Source organism: Geotrypetes seraphini, chromosome 9, assembly GCF_902459505.1.
Source record: "Geotrypetes seraphini chromosome 9, aGeoSer1.1, whole genome shotgun sequence".
Classification (NCBI taxonomy): domain Eukaryota; kingdom Metazoa; phylum Chordata; class Amphibia; order Gymnophiona; family Dermophiidae; genus Geotrypetes; species Geotrypetes seraphini.
In genome coordinates this window covers 1,499,710-1,521,327 of record NC_047092.1, presented here as the reverse complement: position 1 = coordinate 1,521,327, position 21,618 = coordinate 1,499,710, and the positions used below count along the sequence as shown (strand labels likewise).

General features: G+C 41.7%; 1 protein-coding gene across 1 annotated transcript in view; it reads left to right on the top strand.

Moving 5' to 3' along the window:
- PCLO (piccolo presynaptic cytomatrix protein) overlaps positions 1-21,273 on the top strand; it is a 283,861-nt gene extending 262,588 nt beyond the window's left edge. Inside the window, exons 25-27 of the mRNA XM_033958826.1 lie at positions 10,805-10,939; positions 11,275-11,420; positions 19,827-21,273. Coding sequence (XP_033814717.1) covers positions 10,805-10,939; positions 11,275-11,420; positions 19,827-19,967 — 422 coding nt within the window. The 3' untranslated portion in view covers positions 19,968-21,273. The remainder of the gene's footprint in view (positions 1-10,804; positions 10,940-11,274; positions 11,421-19,826) is intronic.
- Positions 21,274-21,618: the final 345 nt, after the last annotated feature.

The following is a 21,618-nucleotide window of genomic DNA, read 5'->3' as shown; positions in this document are numbered from 1 at the left end:
TCAACAGAAGCCTAAAATTACCACGTGCTGGTAGGGTAGAAGATCCCTGACTATAGTTTTCATACTGGAAAGAACAGACCAAATAATGAAACACTATTGGATAACTATGAGAATACTTATATCTGTATTAATACAGAGAACAAAGCCATTTCTTGAATAGAGACTCATCACTACCGAAAAAATAACATTGTTCTGTTCCCAGGATAAGATTTGGCAATTATCTTAGAGCTAAAAATAAACCAGAATTGTTATTCCTTTGTTCCTATTTTCCTTGGTCAACTCTTCTCAATAGAAAGAGCTCATTTTCCTGCAGCCTGCATTGATTTAATTATAGTAGAGCTCACTAAGGTGAATTTTCCCTGACTGACAATAGATCAGAAGCTCTCAAGATGGAACCTTTTATGTTCTTCTTGTCATATAGTAGCAGAGACGGATGAAGCAGCAGAAGTGGAATTATGAAGGAAGTTTTCAATGTCGGCTACTGCTAAGATGCTTTATTCAACGGTTAAGCCCAGCTGTTAGTAAGAAGGTCACTCTCACTGCATAAAATAGGACCAGTGCTAAGAAAGCATGAGCTAGTGGTAGACTAAGTCGTCCTAACAGTGACCCATGCGGATGACAACCATGGAAAATATCCTACTGAAGATTGATAGGAAGGGAGCAAATGATCAAGCTGTGCTATAGCAGTAACCCTTCTTATTTGCCACTAAAAGGTACTAACATGTTGTATTAGCATAACATAGTGCTGGGCAAATCACCATGGGTTAAACAGTAATGAGATGCAAAGCCCGCATCTGCATGATGAAGTCCTCATTATTATGTAAGTGCCATGGGAGTGTGTGGCACAGAGGTTAGAGCTACAGCCTCAGTACCCTGAGGTTGTGGGTTCAAATCCTTCTCTGCTCCTTGTGACCCTGGGCAAGTCACCTAATTCCCCATTGCCCCAGATACATTAGATAGGGGGAAATATGCTAAAGTACCTGAATGTAAACCACTTAGGACATAAGTGGTATATAAATAATAAAATAAAGAAATAAATAATTCAGGCAGCAAGTCATCTTATAGCTGCAAAAATACCATCTTCTGCCCTTGTTGGAACCGTCAAACAATATGGCCCCCCCTAGTGTTAGTCTTTCACTACTACCACAAGGAGACCATGTTTAAATGGAAACATGACCTCTGGCAGTGTGAGAATACCACTAAGGGCACCATTTTTCATTTCATTTCTTTCCATTTTTATTCCGCCTTTACCCAAAAATAAACATACGCAGTCATCAAAAAAAACAAAAAAAACCCACCTCCAAAACATTATCCACAATAAAACTCCACCTATAGCAACACAAGGCACAGGCTGAAACTGTTATGGTCGCAATGAATGTTTCCATGAACCAATACTTTATCTGCGCAGAAAGCATTCAAATAATCACTTAGGCAGTGCAGTGTCACCAGTAACTTATTCCCACTCCCTTGTAGCAACAGTAGAAAATGTCCACTGTGGTGTCCATCAAAGACTAACCTATCTGAATGGACACTCCACAACCATCTGCTGAATGGTGTCTTCTGAGGTACATGTATGGCAAAATATCAGAAAGACAGCTTGATGTCTCTTGATAGAAACCTTGATGTACTAAGAATAACAGCCTGTACATGATACGCCTAGTCTCTTCAAGTAAGGGTGACATGCTCATATTTGGAAAGTCCAAACAAAAGACACACAGTTGAATCACCTGCAGAGATTGTATACATGTTGTTGGTAATCACACTACCCAATACTGCAGTAATCAAGACCGTTCAAGATCAAAGACTGAAGTACCTTCTAGAAATCCCTTTGGCTGAATTGCAGAGAAGGGCAAGAGTGATCCCAGACCACCAAGCATAGTGTACGTAAGCCCATGGGGAGGTATCTTTTGAGGGGGTGCCGACTGGGGGAAGAGGAACATTGGGCCTATGGTTTGAGGCCCATTCTCTTGGGAACAATGGAATAATGCTGCAAAGAGGTGGCTCACAAACAGAATTAATCATTTACCACAGGAATCAGAAACCTGATGAATCTTGTGGTAAATCAAGGTATGATTAAAGCCTGCCTCAATAACTTCCACTCTAAACATGTAAAACCAAAAGCAATAATATTCAGTTCCAAAAATAGCTACCAGGCTTTGTTAAGCAAGATAGTGCTGTCTATACAACAAAACAATTATACTCATTTGTTCATTTACAAGTTTGAATGGAATATATACAGTATGTCACAAACAACCATAGAGGGTCATTTTCAAAAAGGACGTCTAAGTCTGATTTGGATGTTTCCCACTAAACATCCAAAGTCAGAAGCACAAAAACATCCATTTTCTAAAGCGAACCACTTGATGTCCAAAAATATATATATATTTTTTTTTTTCCGAAAATTGTCAACATGGACGTCTAGGCTGACAGGATGTTCAACCCTTAGAATGCCTAACTTTATACCCCATTTTCAACCAAAGAAACATCCAAGTTGAAAATATTCAAATCTAGACCATTTGGACATGGGAGTGGCAAGCATTGTGATGGACTGGCCAAACAGACATGTCAACAGAGCCCCCTTATAATTTATGATGAGTCCTCCAAAACTCACCCAAAACCTACTAGATCCACCTGTCTACCACCCCAATAACCCTGATGGCTGCAGGTGGCACCTATATGGCAGTAGAGTAGGATTTTGGTGGGTTTTGTAGTGATTTGAGTGACTTATGGGCCTGTGGTTCAGTAGCCCATCCACCAGATTACTTAGGACACCTGTGTGATGTTCTACTAGGCTTTCTCATACCAAGTGCTGATGTTCTAGAGACAGGTATGTACTCTTTCATTCAGATTTTTGGGGGGTGGGAGGGAGTTAGTAATGGGGGAGTGTGGTGTGATCATACCTTAATGTATGCAGTGGCCATCTAGTCAGTTTAGGTATATTTGTGGCACTTAGACATTTGGAGATAGACCTGTTTTAGAAGCATCTAAGTTTCCATCTTGGAAAAAGTCAATTATCTCTTCAAGACGTCCAAGTTCAGCACACTCAAAGCCAGCCCAAAATACACCTCCTAACATGTCCCCTAGAACTGTGGATGCCCAGCGGGAGAAACATCTTGCTAGATGTCCAGGAAAACTGGAGTACTGTGTGCAATTCTGGAGGCCACATTACAGTAAAGATGTGCGCAGAATTGAATCGGTTCAACGGACGGCCACCAGGATGATCTCGGGGCTCAAGGGTCTCTCGTACGAAGAGAGACTGAACAAATTGCAGCTCTACACTCTTGAGGAACGTAGGAAGAGGGGAGACATGATCGAAACATTTAAGTACCTCACGGGACGTGTCGAAGTGAAAGATGATATTTTCTTTCTCAAGGGACCCTCGGCCACAAGAGGGCACCCGCTCAAACTCAGGGGCGGAAAATTTCATGGCGACACCAGAAAGTATTTCTTCACAGAGAGAGTGGTTGATCATTGGAACAAGCTTCCAGTGCAGGTGATCGAGGCAGACAGCTTGCCAGACTTTAAGAATAAATGGGATACCCATGTGGGATCCCTACGAGGGTCAAGATAAGGAAATTGGGTCATTAGGGCATAGACAGGGGGTGGGTAAGCAGAGTGGGCAGACTTGATGGGCTGTAGCCCTTTTCTGCCGTCATCTTCTATGTTTCTATGAAAACAGTTTCGATTATAGGCACTTGGATGTCCCATTGATTAGGAGGCATTTTTTTGGACATTTTAGTGTATTGATTATGAGCCCCGTAGTCTTTATATTTTCGCAAAGGAAAACTCATTGAGGGCTCTTTCTATCAAACCGTGGTAGATGGTTTTACTGCAGGCCGGCGAGGTAAATGCTCTGATGCTTATAGCAATGGAATGATCATCGGAGCATTTACCCTTGCCAGCCCGCGGTAAAACCCTGTACCATGGTTTGATAAAAGCCAATGTGAATTAGGTCGATATGTGTCCCATGAAACTAAGTTTCTTTTAACTTTTCCTTGTGTACACTTGAAGTCGTTATGTTAAAGGGCTCACGTCCATAAATATCTAGCTGTGTGTAACGGCCATTTTTATGGACTCATAAAAGCATTTTCCTTCATAGCAGTTAATGGAATGTGTACATTTGGTAATGGCATTTCTGCTTTTATAGTCTTACCCTTCTGGTCAAATGACTGCATTTTGCATTCATTGCAAGATCAATAGATAATTATTGCTGCACCATCTAGAGCTCATTTCTACTATCTGAATTATTATCCAGTGACTGGAACAATTGCGTTTTTATTGTGTTCACCCCATTTAACCAGGTCAGTTTTTCTCAGACAAGTGGGCTCTGGGCACAGCTTCTTTCTTCTCCATGACTTTGAAGAATGTCCCACACCAGGCACTACCATGTTTGTATGAATGGAGGAGAATGGGGGGAGGGGAGGGGACTGACAATTCTGGTTGTGCATTTGGTAGCCCACATTCTGTTCATTAAGAAGCCTTAAAATATTAGTGTTGGCATGCAATTAACTTCATGTATATTAAACTAATCAATGTATAATCAGTATCTGCACATTACAAAAATCTACAAAATTTACAAAACCGCAAAAGCAGTTTTTAGCACGTGCTGAATGCTCTGCACTGCTCCAGCATTCAGTGTACCAGCCTGCACTAAAAATCGCTTCCATGGTTTTGTAAAAGGAGGGGGGGGGTAAGTTTTATTAATATGAATGAGTGAAACAAACCGAAAAAAATCAAAACAAAAATCTGGAGGAAATGCAAACGTTTCTGAAAATGAACTAATAATTTTTGCCCTTCCACATTCCTACTAATTTTCTGGAGCAGGACTATGTGTATTGACCTATAAAGTTATAGCTGATTTAAAGGAGGATCAGTTAAAGGGCCCTGGCGCTGTCCCAGATATAGCGATCTGAACTAGAGGAGCCAGAGAGGACAGGAGACACACGACTTGGGATATGCTGAGGGTGTAATGTTCAATGCGGAGTCCAGGGGATTTCTACAGAGCTGTGGCTTTGCAGGAGCTTAATCACAGTTGTGTCACAATTCTAATGCTATCGTTGTACAGTCCTCAAGCAGGAACCAAAACCAGACTTTTCTATAGGGAAGCAAAGTGCTGTGTGCTTCTCGGGTACTGCAAACACAAGGTGTATGTTTGAATCAACTGGGAGGCAAGGTGTCTTTATTAAAACTGCATTCATACTAGAGAATGACACGGTGGCGGTTTACCCGCAGCCACCGCATTTTAGCCACGGGTCACCCGCCAAAAACGGGGAAGAAAACTAGCAGTCGCTGCGGCGACGGGGACAAGGCCATTCACCGCCCGCGGGGCGGTGAATGGTCTTGTCCCCGCAGTGAGGCATGAAGGATCGCGCGGTCCCCGCAGCTCACACCCGCCTGCCCAATCGATTCTAGTGTTTAGCCAGCTCTCTCCCTTCTCCTCACCTTAGTTTGTAGATTTTCTTTTTCGGCGACCCGCATGCTATCAGAGAGCCGCGCACCCACTGCTGCTCAGTTTCGATCTTCTGCTCTGACGCAACCGGAAACAGGAAGTTGCAGCAGAGCAGAAGATTGAACACTGAGCAGCCGCGCGTGCGCGGCTCTTTGGGAAAGCGTGCAGGTCGCCGAAAAAGAAAACCTATAAACTAAGGTGAGGAGAAGGGAGAGAGCTGGCTAAACACTAGGATCGATTGGGCAGGCAGGTAGTGGCTGCGGGGACCGTGCGATCGCTAGTGTTCCCGGCTCAAATTGGAAGGAGGGAGTGAAAGGGAAAAGGATTCTGGGCCAAGGGGATGAAGTCGGAAAGAAAAACTCACAGCAGGAAAGAAAGGGAAGGACTGGCAGGTGAGCCAGATGCTAGAAGCAGGGGGGGGGGGTGAAGAAAGATGGGGTTGAAAAGAAGAGACACACTGGTATGGAAGAGGAAGATAGGGGAAATCTGGACACAGGAAGGTAACAGAAAGAGGGGAAATTATGTGCATGGGGCATAGGGACAGAGACATAAAGGGGACATGCCATGGGGATGGTATATGGACACAGGGGGGGCAATGACAGATACATAGGGGAGATATTAGAAATGGAGAAAATAGGAGCACAGAAGCGAGATGGTTTGTGGGGATGGGACAGGGACCGAGCTTTCAGGCTCCAGTGGCTTGCACAAATTACATTGTAACGTGCCATGAAAATAAGAGGAAGGAAGGTAGATAGGCCACGCGAGAGGAGCTGAAGGGTAGTAGAAAGGAACAGATGGTAAAGGAGGGAGGGAAGGGTGGTGGTGGAAAGGAATAGAACAGACATTGAAGGAGGGTGGAGAGGAACAGACCCCCAAGGGAAATGTGGAAGACAGAGTGGGAAGAAGACAGATGGCAGACTATGGGGGAGCGGAGGGAAGAAGATGGGTGCTAGACCAATTGGGGGGGGGGGGGGGTTAAGGGAGAGGCACAGTAACAGCAAATGGAAGACGCAGAGAGAAGACACACAGTGGATGGAAGGAATTCAATGAGAAGATGTGGAAAGCAGAAACCAGACAACAAAGGTAGAAAAAAAAAATTATATTTATTTATTTATTTTTTGCTTTAGGATAAAATAGTATATTAGTTGTGTTGATAAAAATTTATAAACAAAGCCCTGCCAGCTGAACATCTCTTTCTCTAGTTCAGCAGCAGGAACTTTGATTTATAAGAAAGGAATAAGCTAAATATTACAGTACTAAGGCTTATATGGATGCAGCGGGGACGGTGACGGGGCGGTGAATGGGATGGCAGTGGCGGTGACGGGGTGGTGAAAGGGATGGCGGTGATGGTGACGGGGCGGTGAAGGGAACGGCGGTGACGGGGCGGTGCAGAGGATGGTGGGCCGGTGACGGGGACAGATTTTTTCCCCGTGTCATTCTCTAATTCATACTATTAAAGATGGTCCTCTAGTAACTCTTCACCCCTCTACCAGACTGTATCTGGGTCACTGAGCTTCAGGGTGGAAGAGAAGAGTCAAGCCTTACAAAGCTTCTGTTCATCGGTGCTAGCTCTGGGTGGTAGAACCTCTTTGCTTTTGCATTGTTTCTCTGTCAAAACAGTGCTCAGTAGGTCATTGGAGCTGTCACTTGGGGATGTGGTCGAGATGGGGCTTGATGGCACTTGAATAGGTTGTAATATATAGGTGGCAACAGTTAATGAAACACTTGCATCCTTGACTATAACAGTTGCCAACCTGTTGGCATGGTAACCATGCAAAACCTACAGATAGTATTCATCGAGTCCTGAATGGAGACCTACAAACTGTGAGATGTGCGCAGGTAACACGATCTGGTTTACTGCAGGCAAATTCAAAAGAGATAGTTATATCATTTTCAGGCTCTTTGGAGCAATGGGGTTGACAGTTACCCAGACAAACTGTTGATAGCAAAAACCACCTACATGTTGACTGGACAAGTTGATGCCTCACCAACACGTGAGATTAAAATTGAGAGGGATCAGTCAAAAGAAAATGTTCTGTCATTCAGTTATCAGAAGACTCATTTTATTTGAAATATTGGAAAAAAATTAACAGAAAAATATGTTTTCTCTTTATGATAAAAATTACCTGAGAAATTTCATTTCCCTACACACATCCAAAACATTGCTAATATACAGGTACTACCATTTCTTCTGGTTTTCTCTATGAAATGTACAATCCAAACTTAAAATTTCAACTGAAATAATTTCACGGGTAGATTCCCAATGAACAATGAGTGCAATGTTAGAAAGGGACCGTCAGACAGAGAAACGAAAACAGCCAAACAGCTACTGCCTTTCAGTTACTGCATGCCTTGCTGTGCTTCACTGTTCCAGTTGCTTTTGGAAGCAAAGTCACTTTTCTAGTTGTTCTAGAGGGTGCAATTACAATGAGCTGACTGTTACTTATGTTTGTATCCCCTAAAAAGACTAAGGGGTAAACTACAGTTGTTGTTAGGGGCCATCGACTCGGGCTCGAGTCCTAGCGACTTGAGGAATTGTGGATCTAAAACGAAATCAGTTTTGTGCTAGTCTGGAAAAGACCTCCAGCGTCATCCCAATGCCATCTGAAGCTTAAGAGGGATTACGCTGAGGTGTCCCATCGTAATCTTGCACTTTACATGCACATACCACATGCTAATGTTTCATATTTTTTTCACAGGGGGCATGGCTGGGGAGGTGGAGATTAGGCATTTCTGTGATAATTAACGTGTCAACATTGCTGTATGATCAGCGCATTAGCCCTCTTCACATACAAAAGAAGTGGTAGTAGGGGCTTGTGTGCTAACCTTTAATGGCCACATGCCAATGGCATTATTAGTGGCACAATTAGCCGCTGAGTCAGGGCTTTCAATTCAGCAGCATATCCAAGTACTGAAACAGGAGAAACATTTAGTTCATTTCACAAAACACTACTTCACACTACTCTGAGTAGAGTAGAATGGGTAAAAGTTGATCGATTTTTCAGTCGGTCAAAAATTACAAAGACTAGGGGACACTCGAAGTTACAGGGAAATCAATAGGAGGAAATATTTTTTCACTCAGAGAATAGTTAAGCTCTGGAACGCGTTGCCAGAGGTTGTGATAAGAGCAGATTGCATAGCTGGTTTTAAGAAGGGTTTGGACAATTTCCTGGAGGAAAAGTCCATCGTCTATTATTGAGAAAGATATGGGGGAAGCTACTGCTTGTCCTGGATCAGTAACATGGAATGTTACTAAAATTCTAGAAGCATAGTACTCTTTGGGATTCTGGAATGTTGCTATTCCTTGGGTTTTGGCCAGGCACTAGTGACCTGGATTGGCCACCATGAGAACGGGCTACTGGGCTTGATGGACCATTGGTCTGACCCATTAAGGCTATTCTTGTGTTCTTATGGCCGTGTTAGTTCACTTTCCAAGGTAGTATAAAGAAAATAAAGTGATACCTTTTTTAATGGACTAACTCAATGCATTTTATGATGAGCTTTCGAATGGTAACCCTTCTTCAGATCATAAATAAGCAAATGTTGACAAATATCAGTATATATAAAGAAAAACATCAAGTTTCAAGATTTCTAGGCGATGTACAATGAAATAAGGGGGAATTCATGTGATCTTTAAAACGATGTAAAAATATACTTGACAAAGACAATGACAGACATACTAAAAACAATGTGATAGAGGGGGTGAACTAAAGGAGACAGAAAGGTGGCAGAGCAGTTTTAAACGTCTTTGTACTGGGAAAGAAAGCCCAGATTTTAAGACCACTTAGGGACCCCTGAAGAAGACCACATTGTCGAAACACGGACCGTGTTCAGGCCCTAGACATTTTTACATGGATTATTTATCTATTTGTTTGAATAAAAGTCCTCATCTTGGATATGGACTCTTCACGATTTCTTTGCTTCTTCGATATTACTCTTTGTGGAGGGACCAGGGTCAATTTTCTTGTTATTTTGAAAGTACAAGAATCAAGCATCTTTCAAAGTAAAGAAAATTCTAGAGCAAGGGATTATATTATGAAAGCCCAAGAGACCAAGGAGCAACATCAGCTTGGTGAAATCTTGCAGTAATTCCTGGGAGAGAGGATGGACAGTGGCCTTAGCAGACGATGATACGAGAGTGGCTTGCAATTGCCTTTTTCTTAGATGACTTGCCCAAGGCCACAAGGAGCTTCCATGGAATTTGAACTTTGGACTGTTGGTTCCCAGCCCGCTACTCTTATGACCTGTTAACAACACAGAAATCGTGAAACGGCCAATCATAAGCATAAAAACAATCAGTGATGAAAACCAGGAGTTTGCAAATTGATTGCTAGAAATAGGAGTAACATGATACAGTATCAAAAATGTAAACATTTAACAGCACTGCAAAACAATAATACAACAGAAAAACATCATAACAGGCAGCATGATAACATGCATAGATATGCAAATAGAACTCTTTAATAAGCATACATGAGAACCATCACATAACAAGAGGAAATTGACGAGGGGCAGGGGAGGTTTCTTTGTGAAATTGTGACCCACCCCAACTTGGTGCAGGAATGGCGATATGTCATATTCCCAACTATATGATGTGCTGTTGAACCTAGAAACTGAAGCTAACGCTCTCTGCGGCCTTGAGCCACTGACACTTTTGAAAACAAAGGTCCTCTTTTACTAAGCCACGGTAGAGGTTTTCTACCATAGCCCGAGGCACTATATCGCTGTTCCAAGGCTCATAGGAATTCTATTAATGTCAAAGGAGTGTCAGAACATTTAGTGCTCTGGGCCGCGGAAGAAACCTCGACTATGGCTTAGTAAAAGGGGGGAAAAGTCCAAATGAGCAGATTGTGGAATTTTGCACTCGGAAAAATTAAAAGGAGACAGGTTTAAAACAAATGCCAGAAAGTTCTTTTTCACCCAGAGGGTGGTGGACACATGGAACGCGCTTCCGGAGGCTGTGATAGGCCGGAGCACGTTACAAGGCTTCAAAGAAGGTTTGGATAGGTTCCTAGAGGATAAAGGAATTGAGGGGTACAGATAAGAGTAGCGGTAGGTTATAGGGATAGTCTGGGACCATTGCTCAGGCAATGGGCCTGATGGGCCACCGCGGGAGCGGACCGCTGGGCGAGATGGACCTCTGGTCTGCCTCAGTGGAGGCAACTTCTTATGTTCTTATGTTCTTGCCCAGAGATAATAATTAAATATTTTTCAGTGATAAATTTGCAGAAAAATGTGCACTCGAGTGTTTAATCTGAAGTATACTCAAACATCTTTTAAGATATCTGAATAGGAGAAAGCGATACAGGAAATATCTTGATGGGAATTATGTATCTTGTTCTTTATTATTTAAAGGTAAAACACAAATGATGGGAGAAATTAAAGTTGCCCTGAAAAAGGAAATGAAAACAGATGGAGAACAGATGATAGTAGAGATCCTTCAGTGTCGCAATATTACCTACAAATTTAAGTCCCCTGACCACCTGCCAGGTATTTGTTGCATGCAAAGGTTTTCTTCACTGGTCTGAAACTTGCTAATTAAGTCTAGAATCCCACCACCTCTGTTCTCTGGAATAGGAGTAAGACATAACAGGGAATGATCGCCAGTTGTTTAGGCATTTACATGGCTTGGAAATCTGGAAAATTGTAAGAGACTTTAAAATGAATGGCACTGTATTATCAAGTAGAGGTCTAGTAGCCATGTGTGTCTTTAGAGATGCCTAGAAACTTCCGATCATTTAATTACAGTAAACTTTTTATCCATTCAGATCTTTCATAAAACCAAGAATACAGAGCTATATTGATGTATACATGTTCTTTTTCAGATTTATATGTAAAACTCTATGTCATTAACATTGCTTCACAAAAACGAGTGTTTAAGAAGAAAACAAGGGTCTGCAGGCATGATCGAGAACCGTCCTTCAATGAAACATTCCGATTTAATGTGAGTCCAGCTGGACATTCTCTTCAGGTAATTCTTCATGATTCGTTTTCATACTAATCTTAATGGGGACAATAATTGTTTCTGTCCATCTGGGGCTTTGCACCAGCAATCCGAAGAAACAGTGTGTAAAAGTTTGTTTTGATTATTGCTGAGGAGTCAAAGTAGCAGAACTAGTGTGGCTACTTAGTCTAGTAGATGATGTAGTAGATGTGAGTAGATGATGTAGTAGTAGATGTGTGGCTACTTTATAAGTGAGGAGAATTTGCAATCTTTTTCCCACAAGTTTATGCATATCGAGGCTTAGCACCCAAACTTGTGCATGCCCTTATAGTATAAGGGTAGTATTTCCAGAGAAATTAATAGAATCATTAGATATTAACTGGACTTAACTGTCAGTTATTAAGTATATTGGGAGTTGAATTTGTACATCCAGGTTCTAGAAGAGCAAAAATTAAGAGAGTACATCTTCAAAGGGGGCACTGAAATGGGAGGAGCATGGGAAGGTCAGGAATGGAGACACAATAGAGCAAGTTCTCAAAATGGTGCCCTTAGTTAGGTGGGGGATAGACTCTCTAGAACCACCTAATTTAATGGTTTTAATTGAGTTACAATGTTGTTATAAAATGGAGTCACCCTTAGGTGCATCCAAAAACAGTGTCTTTGTCCCAAATAAATAGGTGCCTAACCATAGGCATGGTTAATGTTGGAAGTGGCCTTAGGCATCCTTAAGTACCTCTGTATTCTTGTGGAAGGTAGGTGCTGAGAATGTAGACCTTTAAGATCCTGGTCAACCTTTCATGTAGCCACTGTCCTCCAAATGGTATCATTGTGTGATTGACATGTGATTGATGGCTGTTTTATATGCAGCTGCCAAGAACGGCACCATTTGCAGAATCCAGCCCAATATGTGCAAGTAGATGACAGAATAGCTGAGTTTATGCACACCTTTGGCTGATGTAGGTGCCCTTTATAGAATCTACCCATTTATTTATTTACAGTACTAGTGTTTAAGCCCGTTATATTAACGGGTACTAGAATATATGTCTGTCTGTCTGTCTCTCTTTCTTTCTTTCTCTCTCCTTGCCCGCTGTCTGCCTTTCTTTCTTTCTATCTCTCTCCCTCCCGCTATCTGTCTGTATTTCTTTCTTTCTGTCTGTCTGTCTCTTTCCCTACCTGCTGTCTGTCTGTCTATCTTTCTGTCTCTCTCCCAGGCCTCCTGTCTGTCTGTCTTTCTTTCTGTCTGACTCTCTCCCTGCCCACTGTCTGTCTGTCTTTCTTTCTGTCTGTCTCTCTCCTTGCCCGCTGTCTGCCTTTCTTTCTTTCTATCTCTCTCCCTCCCGCTATCTGTCTGTATTTCTTTCTTTCTGTCTGTCTCTTTCCCTGCCTGCTGTCTGTCTGTCTATCTTTCTGTCTCTCTCCCTGGCCCCCTGTCTGTCTGTCTTTCTTTCTGTCTGTCTCTCTCCCTGTCTGTCTCTCTCCCTGCCTGCTGTCTGTCTTTCTTTCTGTCTGTCTCTCTCCCTGCCCGCTGTCTGCCTTTCTTTCTATCTGTCTTTCTCCCTTGCCCTCTGTCTGTCTGTCTTTCTTTCTGTCTCTCTCCCTGCCCGCTGTCTTTCTATATGTGTGTCTTTCATTCTCATGCACTGAGATGCTTCAGCTCCAGCTCCCTTCTCCCACCTGCCCTTAAATCACTCCTTTTGCCTCTTCCCCAGTCTGAGCAACCGCCAACCACAGTCTGGATGCTGAGCGTCGGTATGCCTGCTTCCATTATTTTTGTGCTATCATTGGTCCTGTTAGATGGAGTGAGGGTGGGAGGGGGGAGTAGCCACCATGGTTGCCGCCTCCGTGCGTCCGTGCTTAAGGTGCTTCTGCATGTGCAATAGAAGGAGTCAGCGTCGCCGAGGGAGAGTGATGGGGAAACCGCCGCTGGCTCCTTCTACTGCAAATGTGTGACATGGAAGCACGGATCACGGAGGCAGGGCTCATAGTTTGAAGTGCGCATGCGCGCCAAGGGTTTTATTATGATAGATTTATATTCTGCACAATCCAAATGTTCTTGGTTGATCGCAATTAAATGGTCTTTTCCTCCCATAGACCTTACTGCTATGGGGACAGGGGTGCCAATTTAAATTCAGAACAGCAATGAGAAGAAGTGACTGTGTATCACTCCTGTTCCAATTGTACAACAACGGACCCTAGTGAGAGCTTAGAGGTGGAATCAAGCATCAGGATTTTCTGTCAGCAAGTGTCCATTGAATGAGGCCTTGATATGGGGGGTTGGGGGTGGGTGGGTTAAGGGGAATCTTGAGATGGAGCGCTTGGTGTTGAGAGGAGATGAAAAGAGGTTATTGATGTCAGAGGGGTGTCTGCAGGTAGGGAATTGATGAATTGTTGGGGGGAAATAGGGGATGTTGGCTTCAGCATTTAGAAACATAGAAACATGATGGCAGATAAAGGCCAAATGGCCCATCCAGTCTGCCCATCCACAGTAACCATTATGTCTTTCTCTCTCTGAGAGATCCCACGTGCCTATGCCAGGTCCTTTTGAATTCAGACACAGTCTCTGTCTCCACCATCTTTTCTGGAAGACTGTTCCACGCATTTCCTTAGATTACTCCGGGGCTTATCACCTCTTAATCTCATCCTATGCCCTCTCATTGCAGAGTTTCCTTTCAAATTAAAGAGACTCAACATGCGCATTTACATTACGTAGGTATTTAAACGTCTCTATCATATGTCACCTCTCCCGCCTTTCCTCCAAAGTATTCAGATTGAGATCTTTAAGTCTGTCCCTATATGCTTTAAGATGAAGACATGCACCATTATATCTTTTTGAAGGTGTGATCTCCAGAATTGTACACAATATTCTAAATGAGGTCTCACCAAAGTCTTATACAGGGGCATCAATACCTCCTTTTTCCTACTGGCCAAACCTCTCCCTATGCAACTTAGCATCCTTATAGCTTTCGCCACCTTAAGATCATCACATACAATCACACCCAAATACCGCTCTTCTGTTGTGCACTTAAGTTCTTTTCCTCCTTCAGGTTTTTGCAGCCCAAATGCATGACCTTGCATTCTTAGCATTCAATTTTAGTTGCCAAATTTTATACCACTCTTCAAGCTTCACTAGATCTCTTCATGTTATTCACACCATCCGACGTGTCTACTCTATTGTAGATTTTGGTATCATCTGCAAAGAGGCAAATCTTACTCGACAACCCTTCAGCAATATTGTTTATAAAAATGTTTAAAAGAATAGGTCCAAAAATACAACTGGTAACATCCCTTTCCTCCGAGCAATCTCCATTGATCACTACCCTCTGTCACCTTCCACTCAATCAGTTCCTGATCCATCCTGTCACTTTGGGACCCATCCCAAGGGCACTCAGTTTATTTATTAGACATCTGTATGGAACACTGTCAAAGGCTTTGCTAAAATCTAAATACACCACATCTAGCGCACATCCTCTATCCAATTCTCTGGTCACCCAGTCAAAGAAATTGATCAGATTTGTCTGACAAGACCTACTTCTAGTGAATCCATGTTGCCTCCGGTCCTGTAATCCACCATTAATTTGCTTATTACAGAAATCAGACTTCCTGGCCTGTAATTCTCTACTTCTTCCTTACTTCCACTTTTGTGTAGAGGGACCACATCCACCCTTCTCCAGTCTTCCGGTACCACTCCTGATTCTAGAGACGCATTGAAAAGGTCAATCAGTCAATTGAAGATGGTATTTGTGTTTTCTTTGAGGCAGGTGTAAAAGTCAATATAGAAACTACGATGTATTTCCCTTATAAAATGGGTTTTCAGCTAATCCAATCCATGCCCTATGAATGCATTGTTAAAATCTGGATGTGTAAACAGTGTCTTTCTATATTTACTATTTGCAAAGGTAACCGTATTTGCTATTTGAATACACCCACATTAAACACTAAAGCTCATCCGTTCTTACTATTCAGCTCATAAACACCAATCGTTAAGGTACGAAGGAGAAAGTCTCAAATTTCCAGAGTAAGCATGGGTGTTTTACATTACATTTGTGACTTCTATTCCGCTCATACCTTGCAGTTCAAGGCGGATTACAAACAAGCTAACTGGACATTTCCAGGAAAATTACAGTTTAGGTATTAGGATTTCAAAGAAGATAACTGGACATTTCCACGAGATTTGCAATTTAAGGGAGCTGTATACATGGTTGATACTTTGGAGAGAGAAAATTACAAGAGAGGGTGTGACTATGAGGGGGGATTTACAAGGGAGGGGAAAGGACAAGGAGAAGAGTTAAGATATCTGGATAAATTTTTTGAATAGCAGGGTTTTTATTCCTTTTCGAAATGATTTGAAGTCGCTCGTTGTTGTCAGCAAGTTGGAGATGGAGTGGTCAAGTTTTGCTGCCTGCGTCGCTAGTAGGTTGTCAAACATCTTCTTGTGCCGAGTACCTTTGAATGGGGGGTAAGTGAATGGGGTCTGAGTTCTTCTTTGTCTAGTAGTAAGGTTCTGATTTAGGCGGTTGTTTAGGTAAGTGGGGGCAGTGCCATTTAGAGCTTAGAATAATAGACAGTATAGTTTGAATTGAATTTGTGCTTGTATATTACATTTACATTACATTTGTGATTTCTATTCCGCCTGTGTCTTGCGGTTCTAAGCGGATTACAGTTAAAAGAGATCAGGACATTACCGAGAGAATTACATTACAACGATTTAAGTAAATTACATGTTGTGGTATAAAAATACAAGTATAAGATATCTGGATTTATCGATAGAATAGCTTGACAGGGTTCAAGTAGTTACAAGGTTCAGTGGGGAAAACAATATAGGGTGGATACCTAAGGGAGATGCTTATTTAGGAGAAGGTTAAATGGATACCTAAGGGAGATGCTTATTTAGGAGTTTGGATATTTTTGGTAAATGAGGTTCAAGGGGATGACTAGTGTGTTATTTGCTGGGGAGAGTGCATGTGTGATTGGGGAGGGAGGGGTATAGGTATCCAGTGTGAGTCTAGGTAGGCAGTGGTGATGTAGTCATATTTACTCAGCGAGTAGATCAATCTGAGAGCGGTGTTTTGTACAGTCTGTAGTTGTTTTATCATGTATGCAGGGCATGGTAGATAGAGGATGTAGCAATAGTCCACTAGACCTAGGACTAGGGATTGGATTATGAGCCTATATTGCTCTATGTCAAAGAATTTTTTTATTTTTCGTAGATTTCTCATGGTTAAAAATGCTTTCTGGGTAGTCTTGTTAATTTGGACCTGCATTGTGCAGCATCTTATCTATCATCACTCCTAGGAGTTTAAGATCGGACTGTATAGGGTATTTGGTGGCATTAATTTCTAATTCTGAAATGAAGGGGGTTTTGGCCTTTTTGAGCAAGAGAAATTTTGTTTTGTCTGAGTTTGGTTTCAGTTTGTGGTCTATCATTCATTTTTCCACTGCTTCTAGTGTTTTTTTCAGTTTTTCTGTAGAGGTTGGATCTGGAGAATCAAAGGGGAGGAGTATAGTGATGTCGTCTGCGTAGCTGAAAGATGTTACATTTAGGTTATCTGTGTAAAAAGAACACATCGACATAAAAAACCTCCGCCCCCCTAAAATTGGTTAGTTAACTGTTACTAATCAAGGACTCTAGTTGCCTGTGAACAAAAAAATGCTTATTTCAACTTCAATCCAGTCCCCCGAAGGTGACCAGAGTTTTGCTGCTTCAGGGCAATTGGGACCATCTACAAATACTGGTTATTTAAACCATATAGGATTTATACGGTATATAATTTTTCAAATAAAATAAATAAATTAAGTGTACAAGGTTTAAAAAACTGGTTTGCAGAGTGGAACTCCTGATGCAGGCACCTTAGCCGAAACGCGGTCCGTGTCGAATCCACGATTTGCCACATGTTGTTATGATTGACAAGACTATTCTACAAGGATTTTATTACTGGCTGCTAATAAAGAGGGTTTTTAACCAGGCACACTCTGCTCTTTTCCTTTGGATTTGGCTGCAATTTGTGCAGAGGTAAACTGTCTCCATGGTGGTTGCTGTACATTTTAGTCCAACAGATTTTGGGTGAATTATGGAGAACTCAGAGGGTTATGGTGAGATGTGTACCCGTGCCTTTTTAAGTGATGTTCACTAAAGTGGTTCCTAGGGTGCTCCACGACTCTGCTGGGATGTCGGTGCGACCAGACTACTCCAAATGCTGGCTCTTCCTACATGCCAATGACTTGTTCTGTGCATTTTGGGGGGGGTTATGTTTGGTTTTTTTAATGGTTCAAAAAGATAGATGCACATCTGAAAAATGGTCATTTTCAATAAAACAAGATGGACGTTTTGCAATTTTTGAAAATGGACGTTTGGTATTGGATTTTTTTTTTTTATGCATCATCCGCAAAACATCCCAATTTGGATCTGGACGTCGTATTGAAAATGGCCCTCCACATGTTTCTGCTCTGTCTATGGAGTAAAGCACCGTGTGTTTTTTCCTTCATACCCCCAAGATTGGTGTTTATGAACTGAACAGTACGACTGGATGAGCTTTAGTGATATCTGGAGCATTTGAAGAGTTTGGCCTTTTCCTTCAGTCCTTCTATAGTTAAGTACGAATACAGCCATTTACATGTGGAGATGTTTCTGAAATGACCTGCTTAGGTTGCTATTCTACTTGTGAGCACTGCCATCTAGTGGCCATAATGCCTTATGACAAGATTCTAGTCATTCAGGTAGGAGCCTTTATGGAATTTAGCGTAACCCAGTATTGGCATACATGTAAACACACTAGCCCTGGAGTTGATATAATTGTGGCAGGGACATGTGTAGCTTACACACATAAGTGGGGTCCCACCTATGTCGCACCATTTTTCTGCCCCTATTTAAGTTAAGCGGGGATTTGCAGAAATGTGCTTAGGTTCCCTGGTATCACGTACAAGCAATATGCAAATGAACCTCTTGGTAAAGGTGGTTGCAAATATAGATGCATGCAGATGCACGTGAAAGTGGTATGTTCTTGTAAACCCGTTAGGGGTTAAAAATATTTAAATCCTGGGTAAAATAAAAATATAAAAGTGAAAAATGTTCCCTGAAGGTAGGGAACAAAAGGAAAGAGGTTTATTTACTTGTTACTGCTGTGGTAAGGCTTTTGTGGCTTTCTAGCTCTTGATTTGCAGGGTTTCAAAAGCCGTTCTCTGCTTAGTCAGTTGGGAGGGAGCCTCTGTGGGAGACTTCAGTGTCATGTTTTCCGTGGCACTTCCTTAGCAACTGAGCATCACCACTAACTAGCTAAGTTGTGGCTCTATCTGAACTCGGCCCCCAGACTGCCCCTCACCTAGCCGGTTAGTAGAGCTAGTCAGCAGCAATAACCTGGTTCAATGTTGTTGACTAGATCAGCGGCTGGGATTTAACTGACCAGGACCTTCTCCCCTTTGAAGATCAAGCCCTTAACGTGCAACTGATCGGAGCAACGCGGACTTTAAAGGTCTACTTAGAAGTAATCTATTTAAAGAAGCATGAAAAACCATGATAGAATTAATTATACATTTTGGTGGGTGAATATGTGTACTACGAATTAACGCAGAATGTAGGGGTTTTAGTGAGGTATTTAATAAAATTTGGAGCCCATTGACTAAATTTGTAAAAACATAATAATGTATTTTCATCATATCTCTTCTTTTCTTTGGTTTGTTTATCTTTACACATCCAGGGGGGTGGGGGGTTGGAGGGAGGGGAATAAATATTGATAGTGATATTTGGGTAACTTTATTCTTTATTTGTATTGTATATTAGGATATATTATGATATTATTATATGCAGGAAAATGAAATTATTGAATGATATTTATGTTACCTGTATAGATAATAGTGGAATATGTGGAATAACTTTTGTTCTTCCATTTGTATGACACTGTTTTTGATTAAAAACCAATAAAGAAAAAAAAAAAGAAGAAGAAGAAGCATTCACACTGGGATGACCTTCATTTCCCTATGAGACTAACATCTTTTTTTATTTTGCCCCAGTACTCTTGGTCTTACCTTAAATGTTCTCTTTTACTTTTGCAATTGTATTTATCTCCCTCAAACCTTCCATTTCCCGTTAGTCAAAAGTCTCCGTTTAGTTTTGTTATCTATATGTTAAAATTTATGTTATTTTTTACCCCTGAATCTTTTTTTTTTTTTTTGGAACTCGCTTATCAAATTTTTAATAAAACTTGAAACTTTATCTCTAATGTGAAATTTTTCACCATTATTTTGATTCTGAATAGAAACACCTTGGTAACTAGCAAAGGTTTATTGTTTCTTGGAAGCTTCTAGACTGCTGCTAATGAGTGGGGAGTCAATTCAGAGCGGTTTACATGAGCTTCTGTAAAGGTGTTACAATGCAGAGTTAGCGTTTTCTGTAATGGTTTTCAATACAGGCACAAAAACCACATTTTATTTTCTTCCTAGATCTTACTTGTCTCTGATGGAGGGAAGTTTATGAAGAAGACACTGATTGGTGAAGCTTATATCTGGCTTGACAAAGTTGACCTAAGGAAAAGAACAGTGAACTGGCACAAACTGTTGGTCACGTCTGTACAAACACACTGATGAGTTCAAACTTGCTAATGGCACAACGTTTCCGGAGTCTGCTATGGGCAAGATCTGCCATCCACTACACTTTTACACCATGTCCTAGATAGAATTGGGGAAGAAATGTAAGATAAATGGGCTCCAGGCTCCACAAAACTCTTAACCAAGGGCTTTGTAACCTTGTCTTGAGCAGACAGGCAATGTGTAACCAGGCCCCCAGCAGAAGTGTGGATACGTCTAATGAAAGAGGTTTGATTTGATTAACCAATGAGGAGACAACCAAGTAGGTATGGTGGTGTCAGATGCAGGACGGAGCTGCCACTGGATGCCACAGCTCTGTAACTGCAATCTGCTTTTCTGTGGAAGCTGGGAATCATTTTATACAAAATCAAAAAGCAGAAGTTAGTTTAGAAATCTCACTTTTCCAAGAAGTAAGGTTTCCTCCTATGGACCTTCATAAATCGGATAATTATGTATGTTGGGCTTATGCCATGGAATATAATGGAGAATTTTCTCTGAAGGAACAGTTCATTGTACAGGTTCAAAAGGTTTAATTTGCATTTTGCGTATTTATCACTGTACTGAAATGTGTGTGATATAGAAAAAGCACAGGCACGGTCTCTCAGAAAAGAGTTTGATTACTTCCGGAGAATAAAAGTGCAAAAAAAGTCTGAAGATGAGAACTGCATTACTACAGAAAATAGCTGAGTCCACATGCCCAGATCCAGTTCTTGGAGATTTTCAAACTGGGCTCCGTATTACAATGCCCGATTCCAGCCACACACATGAGCCTTATCAAATGTTTCCATGTAGAGCATGCCATATGCAGCCATTCAGACAAATGAAATGAATTACCTTTGGTTCTCTCTCTTGTGGGCTCATGGTTTGACTGAGAAGGACTTCTTAAAAGAGTGACGACAACCTCTAAATCTGTGGATTGATCCATTAACGTAGTACACTGCAGTTCCTCTTAGAAACTCAGGTGACTGAATGAGCTTAGTGTAAGCAGTTAGTTAATTTTCAAGAGATGTAAAATATATAAATAGTCTTATTATGTAAGCCTAATGTGATCTTGTGTGGAGGAAGCTCTACAGCAAAGACGACATTCAAGGTTTGAATGCATTTGCACAAAGGTGGATTTTTTAGTTATGATTGCTTTCCCAAGATATTTTTTTTGTTCTATAGCAGCAGGAGCAGACGGATGTGCAATCATGTTAAAAGACACTTGTGGATATTTCCCCATGCTAAGATTTATTCCGGAGTCAGCAGGCAAAGCTGCGAGTTGCCATGGGAATTTCCAGCAAGAACTAGGGAACCTATAATCATCCTGGAGCAGGTAGACTTTAGGCTGACACACAGTAAACATGGAGAGGGGGGCTGCTTTGTTCATGGCACTGAAGCAATGGATAAGAGGTTTCTGACCTTAGGTTCAGTTGTCCTTCTTTTAGAAATGAAACGCTAAAGAGGATTTAACGTATAGTGTAACCTGCCGGCATTAGTAGGGGTGCTGTCCTCCAGAGGCCGTCTGGTGCAGGTGAGCGGTGCCAACTGTGTTTTGGACCAATAGTCTATGTTCTATGACTGATTCTATGCAATGCAGATAAATCCTAGCTACTTTCTCTGGGAAGGAATGCTGCAGTATTTTTTTTAATTATCTCCCCTTTCCTGG